Source organism: Diorhabda sublineata, chromosome 2 (assembly GCF_026230105.1).
Source record: "Diorhabda sublineata isolate icDioSubl1.1 chromosome 2, icDioSubl1.1, whole genome shotgun sequence".
Classification (NCBI taxonomy): Eukaryota; Metazoa; Arthropoda; class Insecta; order Coleoptera; family Chrysomelidae; genus Diorhabda; species Diorhabda sublineata.
The window spans coordinates 12,498,706-12,514,957 of NC_079475.1; the positions used below are offsets into that span (position 1 = coordinate 12,498,706).

Genomic DNA, 16,252 nt, shown 5'->3' on the forward strand with positions numbered 1-16,252 from the left:
TATCAATATCATATTTTTTCTCTATCTACCATCATGTTAATTGTCGTTTTGGCATACACGTTTTTAAGCAAACATCGAGATGAAGCGATAAAAAACTTGATTGACTGTCGTTTTGAAGAAATAAACAAAATTATAGCTAAAATAGATGATTATGAGAACCCTTACGTTCTGAAATCTCATTTCTATGTTTTTCAATGACTTCTATCGCTAGAGTATGTTGAATTTTTTCTTTCGTTAAAGCGTCTTCTAATTGTTGACATGCTAGTTTGAGTTCTTCGGTTTCTTTATGAAATCTTTCCACTTGTCCTTTCAATATGGGAACTTGGAATGCTTGAACCTGAGAAAAAAGGAATGAAGATAGGATTTGCACTTCACACAAAATTAAAATAAATATTCAGACTTACGTTAAAAACGAGATGTTGTACGAGAACGGCAAGTGCTTCGGCGACAGGGGGTTGTTTAACAGGAGGTACCCTAATCGTGGCAGGGGGTCGAACGGTGGGTGACGTACGACCCCCTTTGACTGTGCCTCTGACGCACTCTGAAACAAAGAAGGTATTAAAAATAACTTCCTTTTATCGTCGCTTTCTTTCAAGTACATCTTACAAACAATATAACTTCCTGCATCCAACAAAGACTATTTTATGCTGGCAAGGAAAATACTAATTTTTCAATAAAACGACTCAAACATCGATATTTAAGTCCCGGCATCTGTGAAAATAACAATTTTGTCAATTGCACGTCGTAAACGTCATGTTTTGTTTCCTTTTAACTATTCGCGTCGTTTGTTACCGGTGTATGTGAGGCATTTTCAAGTTCCTATGGAACTACTGAGGATATCCGTTTCTAAATTTATTTTGGGTTGTAATGAATATGTTGTATAATTTTGAAATTTATCGTTAAAGAAATATCGAGTGCAAAAACAGTTCCGTTCATAATTTAGCTTTTATATAGCTCAATTACTACAGCCATTTGGGATACAATAATTAATATGAGCTGGTAATTTATGAGGCTCGTGCCAAAAAGTTGTTTCATCTTCTTTACAGCATACACATATTTTCTCAAAACTAATGAGCACTTTTTTCAAGGTTTCTCCAGCAAGCATATTGCAATTGAATATTATTCAGCTCAAATTATAGTTCCAGTCACCTTTATCATCTTTACTGTCTATTTCCTCTTCGAATTGATTACCTAACTTCATAGTTTAGCACAATAAAAATAATACATGATACAATACAAGCTTTTTGACAAAGTTCAATCTATATATTTGGTGCTTCATAAATAGCAAAAAGAAGACGATAATAACTTATTTATCAAGTGTGAAGTTACGGTCTGTAATGAAAGTTAACTAACAAAAACCCTATGATTACATTCGCTGCGCTTGTTTGATCTGTCAGGGTATTCCAAGGGCAATGTCAACCTGCCCCACTACAACCTTGGAGACGCTACTAAAGCTGCCACCCATTCACTTTATAGTGAACAATTTAGCGATCCACACAGGCTAATCCAGACAGTAAAATTAAAACTGGGAAATCTAAGAATTCTAGAACCGATAAGGTCAATAAAAATCTTCCGCACAATCGAAATATATCTCTCTGGTACACTGACGGTTCGAAGCTAGCGCAAGAAATTAGTTTATACGTTTTCGGACAAAATTTATCTTTACACCACTAAGAAAATCACTCATTATTTTACAGGCAGAAATGCTAGCAAAAAACAAATGTGATCAGGAGGGTTTGGATAAAAGCCTTTCTAAAAAACATATTCACATTCTCTCGGATAGCCAAGCGGCCTTGAAATGTCTGAAAACTATTGATTTCATGTTCAAACTAGTGTGAGTGTACTCTAAAAACAATAGATAATGGATGAGGATCCCGACAGCCTTGCCGAAAAATGGGAGTGGTCTCCAAATCTACAACCAAAGTCCTAATGTGACCAATTTCAATGTCAAAATATTTTATTACTCAACATATTCTCCTCTTAATTGGATACAATTATTACAGCGAACCTGCAACGTCTCTAAACCTTCCGAAAAAAATGTCTGCAAACCAGACTTCCACAGCTTTTATTATCTCCTCGTTGGAAGGAAATTTACGACTTTTTAAACTTTTTTTCAGCCGAGGAGAGAGATGATAGTCGAACGGAGCCAAATCTGGTTAACAAAGGCGGTGTTCTAGTAATTCTCGAAACACGAATTTTTTCTATGGCAACATGAGATTTGTGTGCAGGGGCGTTGTCCTGCAAAAACAAAACACCTTTGGATAGCTTTCCGCATCTTTTCTCTTCAATATTTTCCTGTAGAGTGGTCAGTAATGTCGAATCGTAATCTCCAATTATTGTTCTACCCTTATCCAAAAAATCAATCATGATTACTCCATAGCAATCCCAAAAAAATGAAGCAAGAACTTTTCCAATAGATGTTTGGACACGAAACTTCTTAGGTCTTGCAGAACCAGCGTGTCACCATTCCATCGATTGTTGCTTTGTTTCTGGATCATAGAAATGTACCCAAGTCTCATCCATAGTAATAATTCGGTTAAAGAAGTCTACATCATTTTCAAATCGAGCACAGATCAAACGCGATGCTTCTACCCTTGCATGCTTTTGATCAACATTCAAACGTTTGAGGATCCATTTTGCAGCAATTTTTCTCATGTCATGTACAAATTGACGTGAACTATATAATGAACACGATCGTATGAGATCATCAGTGCTTCAGATATCCCTTCGAGCCCAATTCGACGGTCTGATAAAATCATATCATGAACTGCATCGATATTTTCGGGGACTGACTCAGAAACTGGCCTTCCCGATCGGTCATCATCTTCAATGGAAAATTTACCTCGTTTGAAGCTTGGAGACCAATTTTTCACGGTCGCTTACGAAGGGCATCGATCACCAAGGGTATTAAGCATATCTTCGTAAATCTGCTTACCTCTAACCCTTTTAAATACAGGTACTTGATGATGGCCCGATACTCCAATTTTTCGATTTTCACAATTTCGTATCCATTCAACAATAAATCAATATACTAGTAATGTCAATCATTCAATGTTCAATAGCCAAATTATACTTTCCAACTGGTTAAATTACAAAAACTTCCGTAATAGCTGGAGGCAGGTCAACAACTAGTAGTTGATTGGTGCCAATTCGACCGAATTTAATTTGTCATTCTTCTACGATGAGAAAATTAATTTCTTAAAAGAATAGTATGAATTTTGCAATAATTATTATTATTTTCTTCTCATTTGACCATTACTTTCAAACAGATGGTATATATACAACAACTGGTTCGATTCTTATTGGCAATTTTCGCTTTCTATGTATCTAACAATATTGTTCAAAGAAGAGAGAAAAAATAGAGGAAATTGTAGATAGAAGAAATTTCAATTAAATTCGCTCCATTTCCTTTCAGATATGTAAATAAAACTAAAAGAGACAACAGTGTTCTGGTTGCTTGATAACAGACATTCCCGATTTGGCCAATTAGATACGTTTCTGACTTTTTCCGCTTGAACTGACTGTTGATTGAAGGACAAGAGGGAAGTCTTTAACTTTATGTTTCATATATTATTTTTAACAGATGAACAGATGAAGAACAGTTAACCGCACACGACGGCCACGAGACGATTAAAAGACCTTTTTTAATAAAATGAATCATTTGAAATACTATTTTTATAATATTGTGTGATCTATTCTCAAATTATATGATTTGAGATACACAGTTAGATCTAATTACACTTATATATATATATATATATATAACGCAGATCAATCACAATTGGAAAAAAATACATAGTATCACTTAAGAACCTCTTAAAAATCCGTCGTTAATTATTTTCAAAAAGTGAGTTACACTATTATTTAAAAAAACGTGTTTGTGTGAAGTACTGCATCTTTCAAACTTTTCAAATAAAAAATAAAACTGAAACCTAGTACACTTAAGCCATATATCTTTAGGGATAAAATTACATCGCCCTGAATCGGGTCTCTAGGTGTCGGATATAATTAGATCTGTAGTGTCTACTTAAGATACATCAAAAATTCGGATTAGATCGGTTCTACTTCTTCCAATGCATGGATGCAGAATTTTTGTTGTTATAAACTAGTAAACAATTAGGTGGTAATATTGTAGGTGGAAAGGGATATTTTAAAAGTGGGAAAATATTAGATATACAGTTCCAACTAAAGCCCATATATTGGAACCTTTTAATCACATAATATCTTTTCCTGTATTAAATCAGACCAAGAAATCTGAATCTTTAACCAACTTCATTGGAATGTCTGGCAAAACAAAGGAAGGCACTATCATTTCCTCCTTGGTCAAGATAGAATCGATTAAACAGAGTAGACTGGACTGCCGAGTTGAGCGTACACCAAAACCTTGGTGATCAAACAAATATATAACAAGGAAAGTTGATGTCACGAAACCAATTTGAGAAAAGAGACATGGTGATAGAAAGAACCATATAAGTTTGCCAAAAAGGTATAATGTCAAGGAATTCATAAAGCATTTTCTAAGCACTGAATCCTATTACGAACGGCAACAATGTAGAATTGATTTAAACTAAGATCAATCTCACAAAAACTATGTACAATATCTGAGGATATGTGCTGGTCAAAGTTTAGAAGGATCTTTGTAATAAAATTTAAATCCCAAATGATTGTAGCCCAAATCATTTGCTTTCAGAACCGATAAAAATATTCCAAATTGTATCTACTGAAGAAATGGCTTAAGAATCAAGAAAAAATAGTTCAAGCAATTATTTGAAAGCAAATGAAGATTTGTTTTACTTGGTTTCTGATTCCACCAGATGCAACCATTTCCAAAAATGCCTATACAATAGGCCTTGTATGCACGACCAATCAACTTACTGAACGATCCTCACTTTTATTTCTGGGGTAAAGACTAACCAAAGTGAAGAAATTCCTTCTGTACTGTACTGTACTTTAAAAAAATAATTTGTTAAATAAGAATATTTGAAAAATTCAATATTTATGAGAGTTTTAATAACAAATTAAAAATAAAATAAAAAAAATGTAATGTAGCGAATTATATTTAATATTTCACGAAGATGAAGTTGAAGATAGGTATCGGCCCATTGTACATGAATTTTCGGAGGAATCGAAAAAATAAATAATATAAAGGTGGTTGCATTCAAAGTTGGTATATTAAAAAATACAAATCGACGTGTCAACATTTATTTATGTATTCCAGTTGGATATTCCTGGCTGTATACATTATTTAACTACAAATTATTGAACCAAAATGTGTTTAAATTTTATAAGTACCACTTTATTACGAATTATTCTATATTATAACAATAATTTCTTGTAATAGTTGTTTCTATTTTTGGTCCAGCAGAATTACATGACTTATAAAATCATTGTTTACAATTCGCACGCCTACGATATACAAAGTAGAACAATTTGGTCTATTGTAATGTTTTCGCGTTAATGATCGACAATTTACACTAGAGGATATGGTTTGTTTGAATATATTGGACGTAGTAGAAATTCCCGTATTTTCGTATCGTGTTTCGAGAAGAACTTTTCACAAAATATATAAGTGGCCTTTCAAGAAAACAAGGAAAAAGAAAAACTTGTGTGTTAAAAATTCTTTCACATTGTTTATACATAATTAGTTTCCAACAAAAGGTGAAACATGGAAGTTTCCTTTTCAAGATTATCAGGATGACCTTGCTACATCAAGAAATTTTTTAAAAAACTTTTTGCATACCTGAAGTAAACGTTTTATACAGCTTTCATTTCAGTTACTATGTAGATATTAATGGAGCAACTGGAAGATATTAATATATTAATATAATCATTTTCCGGCACGAGTACGATTTCCGTGGAGCCTGTATTTGCCATTTTGTAAATCGACCCAAAATAAGTTGAAAATGAAGAATAAAATTTTTCGATATCTCGCTTCGTTTTCGAGATATCGATACTTGAAGTAGGAAAAATTTATTTTTAGTTAATATTTGTATATATCAACCTAACCTTCTCGTGGTGCACTTTGAGTGTAAAAAGTTCAAAAATCGTGAATTTCTTACAGCCAAAATTGTCTACAACAATTATTCTTCGCATGAGGATTATTTTAGTTTTATTTTATTATTATTATTTTTTCTTATGGGAGGCTTCGCTAAATAATGAAAAACAACCGACAATTCTTAATGAAAAACATCAAATTATTCACGTATTTATCATATGTTAAGTTATATTCATCATAGAGTAATGAAAGTTATCAAAAATGGCTCATTTTGTTATAAAAATCTGTTTCAATATAATTTTGGAGTATCAGGGTAAATAATATAAAAATTAAATAAAAAATCTTTTGTTTACTGAATTACAAGATTCATATTGAATTTAAAGTGATAAAATATTCATTTGAAACGAAGTATTGAGCGCGATAAAGCGAATTATAAACTAACGTTTGATTATAACTTCAAGTATCGATATCTCGAAAATGAAGCGAGATATCAAAAAATTTCACTCTTCATTTTCGATTTATTTTGGCCTAATTAATTCCGGTGTCACAGAAATCGTACCCTTCCCCATTTTCCTATACGTTAATCAATATAAAAATGATGTAAATAACTCGACAAGTCGATCTAATTATATAGTAAATGAAAATTTCATTTAAAAGGAAACCCTCGTATGTAAAGTTAATTCAATAACGTCAAAAGTTAACAGATACGAAATAAAAAAACAAATAAATAAGAACCTGTGAACTTGGCACTAGTTTGAAAATCTAAAAATATCAACTTCATTAGAAATTTTATTGCGTAATGGTTAAGAAACTAGATTTGAAGTATATATGACGCATAGTTATTTTGAAAATATAAATTTCAATTTTCGACGATTTTTAAGGACTTCATATAGTATCAATTCTAAAGTGAAGGATGCTGAGTTATAATTGTGAAGTTTGCAATACCGGAAACTTTAAAATTTGATCTGGTTAGTGTTCAACGATAATAAAAATATGGCGTATATTAATAACACTTTCTTAAACTAATAATAAGCAAATTGAATCGGAATAAGTCACTATATAGTACTGAAGATGAATGGAATTTAAGACGAAGATGATAAACATAAAAAGTTCATGGTATGAGTAAACTGGAATTTTGAAACTCTTAAGATAGTCAACTATTTGTAAATTGGAACAAAAGTAGTGTTTGACGTTGCTTAAGCGCAATTCGAATGTATTTCTGCACTTTTATGGGAAAGTTGAGGAAACATGGTACACATTAGAGATCAAAAAACAGTTTAACCATCTCCAGCCTACAGTTGGTTAAATGAAAACTAAAGTAGTTTTCCTCCTTCACAGAATCTCTTAGTTTTTTACCATATTTTGGGATCGGGCATTAGTAGTAGATTTTTCCTGAGCTTACTATAGCAACAAGAATCCAAATTTGATGATCATTCGATCTCAAACCTACACTATGAAAACAGATGCATTGATGTATTCTATAGGATTCTTATTTCCAGCTATCTAGTATACATTTTTATATAATACTCCATCGTACAGTGATTTCTCAAATGTTGGGACAAACTTAGTAAAGGTGGAGTTTCATCTAGCAAGAGAAAAAACTAATAATTGAAGAAAAACTTGCTACGAATTATAAGATAAATGAGAGATAACATTGTATAAAACAGAACAAATAAAAAATTAATCCAATATAAACAAAGTATAATAAACTCCATCTGCTAAAACCAAGTAGATACTTGATACAAGCTTTCAAATTAGTTGTAACAAATTATTTCGAGTTGTTAGTTGCTGTAGTTAAATAAATTAACCCAATTGAGTAAACTGTTATTGGCCGTTTGGATAACAATTTTATTATAATGATAGAAAACATTAATTGATCATGTCAAATATACACTAAATAAATATTTCATGTATTACATCATTTACCTGTTGTATCGACGTACATAACATCAAAAAGTTGTATAAAGTTCCAAATAATTGAATCACATTGAAGTATATTCTACACACCTACACACGATGTGATTTTCTCTTTAATATTATCAAGGATTGTCATGACTACAAGATTTATTTACAAACTCTACGACGATAATAAACATTTTGTAGTATTATTCACTTTGTTTATACAAAAAACACATTTTCACATAAGTTTGCAAAACAAATCACTCGATTATTTTTAGATAGAAACTGACAAATTTTATTTGAGTGAACCAAACAATTTTTACTTTCCTATAGAAATGAGAATATACAAATACTCAAATAGTATAATTTATATTAATGAGTAATTAATTGAAATTTAAGTTTGATATAACGAGTTTTCTTACTATTTATAATAAATAGTTTGACTATTAGTGCTTAATACTTCAACCGCTCGAGGAACATTATTTAAGTAATGCATTACACAACTAACAAATTATAATTCCACTCACTTCAATTCCAGATTTAGTTGTGAAAATTAGTATTTTCAATTTCTCGGAGCTGTGGAAATATTGGAATTTTCCATAAAAAAAATAATACATAACTGGTTGGTTTAGAAAGTGCCTTATTATCAAACTGACCAATAGTGGTAATAAAAAATATAATTGACAACAGGACACAATCCATCTGTTGCTAGTCACATATTGATAGATTTCTTTCTTATTGTAATGTTTGGAATAAATTATTAAATTAGAAAACAAAGTGAATTTAGTATACAGTTTTTGATAATATGGAAGGAATTTTTAATTCGAAACGTATGGTCAACACAGTCTAAACAATGATGAAGCTCAAAACCAATAGTGAAAATTGTGATGAGAATTTATAAGGGATGCGATTATAAAACACTTGTAATTAAAGTAAAGCAAAATGACAATTATTATAAAAAGCAGAACGAAAAATATTTTTATTATTCTGAATATATGCTCCTCAGAGAAAATCAATTTTTTCTTGCAGATAATCGAATTTAGTCATATCTGAAAAATTATAAACAATGGGAGCGGTGAGGTGTAGGGATATAATCGTTTAAATAACGAAACAGATGGAAAGGACAAATGAACACACGTTTTGAAAAGAATCGATGTTTCCTAACAAAAAGTTATGAGCACAATGATTGAATAATCTTTTTAAAAAAGAATTTTTAAACGAAATCATCTATAATTTGTTTAGATTATGTACTCGAGCCTGAACAAAATACTACAAAGACAAACGAATATATTTTTTATTGTTTGAAGACGACAAAAAACGCTGGCAGTTCGGCAAATTTTCCTTTTTTTGAAACGTCAAAATAACTGAAAATGAGAACGAATCAACTGAATCAAAAATTACAATGTTGGTAAAGGTAAAAGTTTTAATAGGAACTTATAACAGTTAAATTTGTATTGATGAAACAGATATCATCATTTTTCTACGTTCATGCAATAAACAACTTTATAGAACTACATTTAATGGAAAAAATGAATCTTTATGCACTCGTCTGTCATTATAATACAGAGGTTTGTGATCAAGACAAACATAAACATTCCAATGAGCGAAATATTTAGTCTTGTTTCTGTGAAATTACAAAGAATGGCGTATTTTATTTTATTATCAATCATATTTATTACATACTGGATTACGAAATTACTAGAGAATGTATTTTTTTTTCTAAAATTCCATATGACTACAATTTATAAACACAAACGTAACTGCCTCAAATATATGCGATCTCGACTACAATGATTTGAATAATGAAACTCAGCAGTTCTAGAAATATCAGACAAAAACTAATTTTTTTTCGTTAACATAGAAAAAATATTGTATGCAACTCGTGCAAAAAGTGTTTATTGCACTCCGCGTGTTGTTAAACTTGGTCTGACGGCCTCGTTAGGCCAATACACGTTGCGTGCAATAAAAACTTATTTTCTGCACTTGTTGCATAAATAACTATTAAATTGAGAGCATTGTAAGTCTTTGGAGGGTCAAGGAGTCTTAAATTGATTTCCTAAAAACCCCAATGCTCAATTGAAGTCAATAAGTGTTATCAGTGAATTTGGAAACCTAATTATTTCAATATGAGTGTTTCGATTTTATTCCCAATATTGAATATGAATATTGGTGAACTTATTAGGGAGATTTTGTTAAGAAACACATCTTCTTCTTGATATAAGGGATGGTAAATTCGGCCAGAGAAATTTTCGATTTATTATTTGTACATGTAAAGCTGGAGCAAATTTTAAAGTGCTGTTTCAAGACCAAAACCTAAGAGCTCTAACAATACTTGTTTTTAAATATATTATTATATTAAAATATAATTTAGTGTGTACCGATTTAGTGAAAATCATTCTCTCTTTTCCGTTTCCGGATACTTATCTACTTCCTGTACTTAGGTCTACTTGTGACACTTATTAACCGAATTCACGAGCGATTTTAACACGTTGACTGTCAACTACAAAATAACTCATAATTCATCTTCCCTGAAAAGTTTTTTTTTCACTTAATTCAACAAAGTTTTTTTTAAAATCCAACATTTTCTATACCTTTCAGTGATAACTTTTTATTTAAATTATCATTTTTAATGATTTAATGCGATTATATGAAATTGTGAAAATTGCCTTGGTAGTCAACGTGTTAAGCGATCTTCATTAAATCGTAGTTCAGGTAATCAATTTGGCCGAATTTATCTTCCGAATTAGATATTTACTATTGGAAACTAACATAGACTACCAATTTGAAACAAGATTCTCGCGAATATTTACGCAACTAAACTATTATTCGTACAGTGAAAGAATCTAAACTTGGAATCCCAGTATTTGAAAGTTAAGGTGTTTTCTAGAATATCAAAACTGTTTTGTCACTCAAAAATTTGAAGAACAATTCGTCGATACCACTAATTTTAGGTTACGTACCCAGTAGAGATATCAAACTTTTCACATCATATTAGATTAGAAAAAAAAAATTTCAAGCTTCACATAACAATCTTGGAAGTATCACCTTCACACTTTCAACCATTTAATTTTTCCGAAGACGTTCAACATTCATCGGCTACCGACAAGAAGGGAGAAACCTTGAATGGAGCTTTTGCAATCAACTTGGCAGGAAAACTTTCGGTTTACATTGTAACGTAACACATTTCAACGGGAACGCGCGCTTAACATTTTTAAAATTCGCTAACGCGTATGTAATAAAACTGATACCACTCGAACTTATCGGTGTTGCCACACCACGATATATATTTTGAAACCCGTTCAATTTAATCTCAACTGAAATGCCAATTTTTTACTCGACATTGCTTTTCTTAATTTATCTTTTTTCTATACATTGAAGATAACATAACAAGCTTATTAATCCTAATGAATTTCTTGTAAGCGTCACCAAGGAACATTATTATTGACGAGCTACCAAAGGATCTATTCCATATCCTCCTGCTAGAACTGAGCTACATTTGAAACGATGTTTGTCACATCGAATAACTAAGAGTTTCTTGACGTTTCGACCTCTTATATAGACTGAAGCCAAATATCGTATGTATGTTCTTCCTTTCTTCCTTCAGGTCATTACCTCTTGGGAAACGGGAAAGTTCTGCAAATTGTTTGGCTGTTCCTTGTTACTGTTCTTAGTCTTGTTTCTATAATGTCTCTAGACATTCCAAAAGCAACTTCGCTTTATTATTTGTGGATTCATCGTATGGTCGAGGAAGATCTTTAGATCTTAGTAAGATCTAGGAAATCTTAGAAGCTCGTTGAAGGTGTCATGTTTGTAATATTTGCTCAAGTTTGATTTACTTTCTTTTTTATCCAAAAAGGAATTACCACTAGAAAAATGTGCATAAAAATCAAACCTAGTCGGTTCGTTTTTCAACTAAACTGTGACATTATGCTGGAACATTGCGACAGAAGAAGTTTTCTTAATGAGAGAGAGGTCTCACTACACAAATATATAGAGTTTTGTTTCGAAAACTGTTTTAGATCTGTTTCTTGTTAATTCTTTATCTATACTACTTAATCCAGCGTACAGAGATTTTGGATTGTCGACGAATAGTCTTGTTCACATTGACTAGAAAAAAATACTAATGCAAATCACATGGAAAACATAGAAATATTGAGTCATAAAAAAGTGTACCTCAATACCTAATAGTTACGAAGAAACTTGTATTAGAAATTTGACTTTATCTAACGATCAGCTTCATGGTTGCTAACTGGCTAAATATCATATTAACCATAATTTTTTTGAAATTTTTAGACCCAGTTCATTTTTGTTTGGTATATTTTTATTTTGAAACCAAATATATCACAACAATATGGTGTAGAAATTTCGGAACGATACTCTTAAGAATGAGAGGGAATAATCGAAAATTACTACATTTTAATTTGCGGCTAGTTTGTTATAAACTTCTAGAATCGAAGTTAGTCAATATACTAGATTAGTCTTGGGAGTTTTTTGGACTTTTGAAGCCGCGCCAAAAATGATAGTGATAGAGGTAAGTGAGGTGAATCGCATAACCAGAACAAATCAGCGAGCTCATGTGAATTTTATCATTTTCCTACAATTTTTTTGGATAGAAATAGTGTGTAGCGCCAAAGTGTATGAATACGTCTATAAATAGTTCAAACAAACTCTTTGTTTATGTTGCAATAAATCCGAAAAAAGACTAAATTTGTGGTTACAATTAACTCTTGCCCAAGGAGGATTGTAAAGCATACGAATGTTTTTATGTGTGAATATCACTTTGATGTAAGTAAAATTATAAACTTCATCTTATACTAGTCAGTAGCTGTAAATGTCGGTTTTCTACAACAATTTTTATACCTGCTTAATAGGGCTTATTCTTGCTTATGTGTTGAAATGATCTTTTTCAACCGTATATTTCACCAGAATACCGCGCTTGGTGAGATTTTCTTATCAAATATAATATTAGATATTAGATCATATCAGGAATAATATGCAATTGTAGATGCAAAAAAACTACGATATATAAAAGTACAGTAAAAATATAATTTTCTCGATGGCCGTTTTTTTCAACCTCCGATCGCTCCGTGCAGACACTATGCGAGCAGAAGAAAGCGCTGTAGGCGACTTCGAAGCTCTCGCACAACACACTCCGCCATTGTGGACATTTAGGCGCCAGTCGGCGTTGTGCTACAGCCACGTAAACATGTCCGCCATTATTGATGCTCTCGCCAAGTGTCAATTGCGAATTTTTCTATAGGCTTAAGGCTGTAATGCTGCGGAAATCCATCGAAGAATGAGTTTTGGTATGGGGAAAACTTCATGAGTGATGGTGTTGTGAGTGAATGGTGTCGAAATTTTAAAGATGGCCGTGCATGATGAAGGGAGCTAAGGATACAAATCTGACCCGGTTTAACAGAATGGTTGAAAAACCGCAGATTCACCCTTACTGCTTTGTTTACGGAATTTCCAGAATATTCAAGGTCTATTTGGTACTCTATTCTTACTGAACTGTTAGGCTACATCGGCAGCAACTTTCTTTGAAGAGGTTATTCAAAAGCTTGTACACAGATATGACAAATGTCTGAATCTCTTCGGTGATTATGTCGAAAAGTAACCAATCCTTTGATTATGAAATTATTGTTTTATTATATGAACTTTATAGCTTATCAGAGGTTGAAATAAAAACGGCGCTCGTATTATGGTAAAGTGGGAATCACTTTTATACCTAATGGAACCAATAATTTGGACTCTAAAAGATCTTTATCAGAAGGATAAAAATAAAGTGAATATCCTATGGGATCGGATGAGTAAAAAATTATATATAGGCTGGTACATCTTCCTGTTGCGGTTAACCACCACAGAGTGTAAATGGCTAGTACTCGCGAAGACTCATATGGAGATTCATTAGGAAGCGTGAGAATATGGACCTGGCTTTAGGTGAATACCCAGGACAGTAAAATACTTAGAAGATTAGATTAGAAATGTGGGTTGATCTTAAGATTGGGTGCATTCTTTCCTTCATAAAAAAATGAAACGCCTGAATAGAGATTGTTGAAAATATTTTTGTCGTTGAATCAGCCTTTCTTTCCTGTTCTAGCGTTTGAAAAGATAATAACATCGAAAGGAAATAAATCTCCAAAATACGTGTCTAGATGTAAAATATTATTTCAGAAATGGGAATCTGTTCGATAAAGAGGTATAATGATGAAATATTTATATCTTGTTACTGATTACTATCAAAACAGTCCTAAAATTATTTAGTACAAACTCTTCTCAATCTCTTGTTATTACATGGCAATTGGCAACACTGTTACGTTAGTTTAGTACGTTAGACCGCTAGATAAACTATTACGTTATGCTCGTGTAATAAATAATGAGTTTGATATAAACTTGCCGTAAGTAAGGTAATACAGGATGTTGTTCGACAGAAAAAGGATGTATAGGGCGATACACCTGAGTTAACATCCGTAAATTAGTTAAAAAATTAACAAAAAAAGGAACAACGACCTTTCTGCACTTGGTATATTGATTGAATATGATTCTTTGTGTAAGGTTGATATTCGCAACATAAATTTCAGTTAAATATAAAGGATGTCTCACAAAATGTGCAGAATAAATAGACATTTTTTTGAGAATATTGGTAAAGCCCGTTGCCACACTGATTTAATTTCTGAACACTATTTTCTTTTAAATAAATCTCCTCAGTTATGTGGAGAACACTAGGTAACATTATAAAAACGCGATAGAAGTACATATTTTCGTACATAATTAGTAGTCAAATGAAGAGCATCTTTTCCTTCTGACTTCAGTAAATGTGTTTGGTTTTCGTGAGGGTACGTGATCCTCTATATTCCTCAAAAGTAGAAGTTGTAGTCTTTACTAAATTATTCATGCACCTTGTATATTTAGCCTATATATCTAAGGCCGTTGAAAATGGTGTGAAACGCGTTGTTTATTAGATCCCATCTTTCGAAGAACGTAACTGTGTCAAATTTTATTTTCACGCCAGCCCCAGGGGAAATTCCATACCCCCATATTTTTTTTTTCATAAAAATTTTGTGTTTCATCAAACTAAAGGGGAAATTTCTCACTTAACCTTGATAATTTGGAATAACAATTATAAGGCGATGTTTATGAAATTGAAAAAGATTTTCGCAAAGTTCTTTGTGAATGCATATAAACTTTTTTTCTTCAACTTTTTATTCATATAATTTGTCATCACATTTTATAATATATAATTTAGACTTGAAAAGTAAAAGTTATTCAATGTTATTATCGATCGTGATGATTTCCCTTCTCCCATCACGGTCACCGATCGTTTTTATTTTTATGTAGTTAGAAACTGAGTTTATAAATACGTTTATCGTGATATATTCTGATTAAGAACTAACAGTCGACCATAGAAAGTAATTGCAGATTTCTACTGGTCGCTAATTAAGTAGATGTTATAATTAATTGAATCACTGAATCGAATCATTCATCAAAATAATTATACGAAACATATCAACGAGTGGGAATTGCTCTTGATTCGGAGTATTTTTACAGTTGCTCTGAAGATTGAGATAGTAATCTAGAAAAATAACAGTTGGGATGATACAGACAAGAGGAACTGGAGCAATAAAATGAAAAGTTTTCTATAACATGCTGGTGTACAAATATGAGTTATACTAATGATATAGCATTTGCACGTATTTATACAAAAAAACTGGAAATCTCAATTTTTTAAATACAATTAAAATAACTCAAAATTATTGCTAGATTATTTTTGAGTAAATTCCGATTTATACAATTTTCATGTTTTTGAAATATTTTTCATTATTCCATTATTCTTCAATACCAAAATTAAACTTCATATGCACGCACATATGCTGCAAAAATACTCACTTTTTCGTCAAATTCGTGGAGTAAAAAGATTTTTTATTATAATCGCCGTTAGTATTTTTCATTAACGATACCACTTTCTAATTACCATGTATGATTTAGGCTACTGCCCACACATACTTTAGTTCAGTCCAAATATAAGATATAAATAAAAAAAACACAACGTTTTCTGTAGCATAATATTGAATTAGGAACAATATATTCGATAATTATATATGAAACAAAATACCTCATAAATAACGGCCCTTTTGACGAAATTCTCAATAACGTATTGAATACATTTGACGGTATTTCATTGATACAGTTTCTAATTTCGGCTTCAAATGCTTCGATGGTTGCAGGCTTATTGGCATAAACCAGTGACTTCAGATAACCCCACAGCAATTGGCTAAGTTTAAGGGCGTTAAATCGCAAGAACGTAGAAGCCAATTTTGGTAAACAAATCGAGAAATGACACGATCCTTAGCAAACTCG

General features: G+C 31.7%; 1 protein-coding gene across 2 annotated transcripts in view; it reads right to left on the reverse strand.

The window, feature by feature from the left end:
- LOC130440813 (uncharacterized) overlaps window positions 1-16,252 on the reverse strand; it is a 149,043-nt gene that overhangs the window by 12,903 nt on the left and 119,888 nt on the right. For both annotated transcript variants that reach the window (XM_056774160.1, XM_056774159.1), the window contains 2 exons: window positions 405-541; window positions 166-337 (listed from right to left, as the gene is read on the reverse strand). In XM_056774160.1, coding sequence (XP_056630138.1) covers window positions 166-337; window positions 405-541 — 309 coding nt within the window. The remainder of the gene's footprint in view (window positions 1-165; window positions 338-404; window positions 542-16,252) is intronic.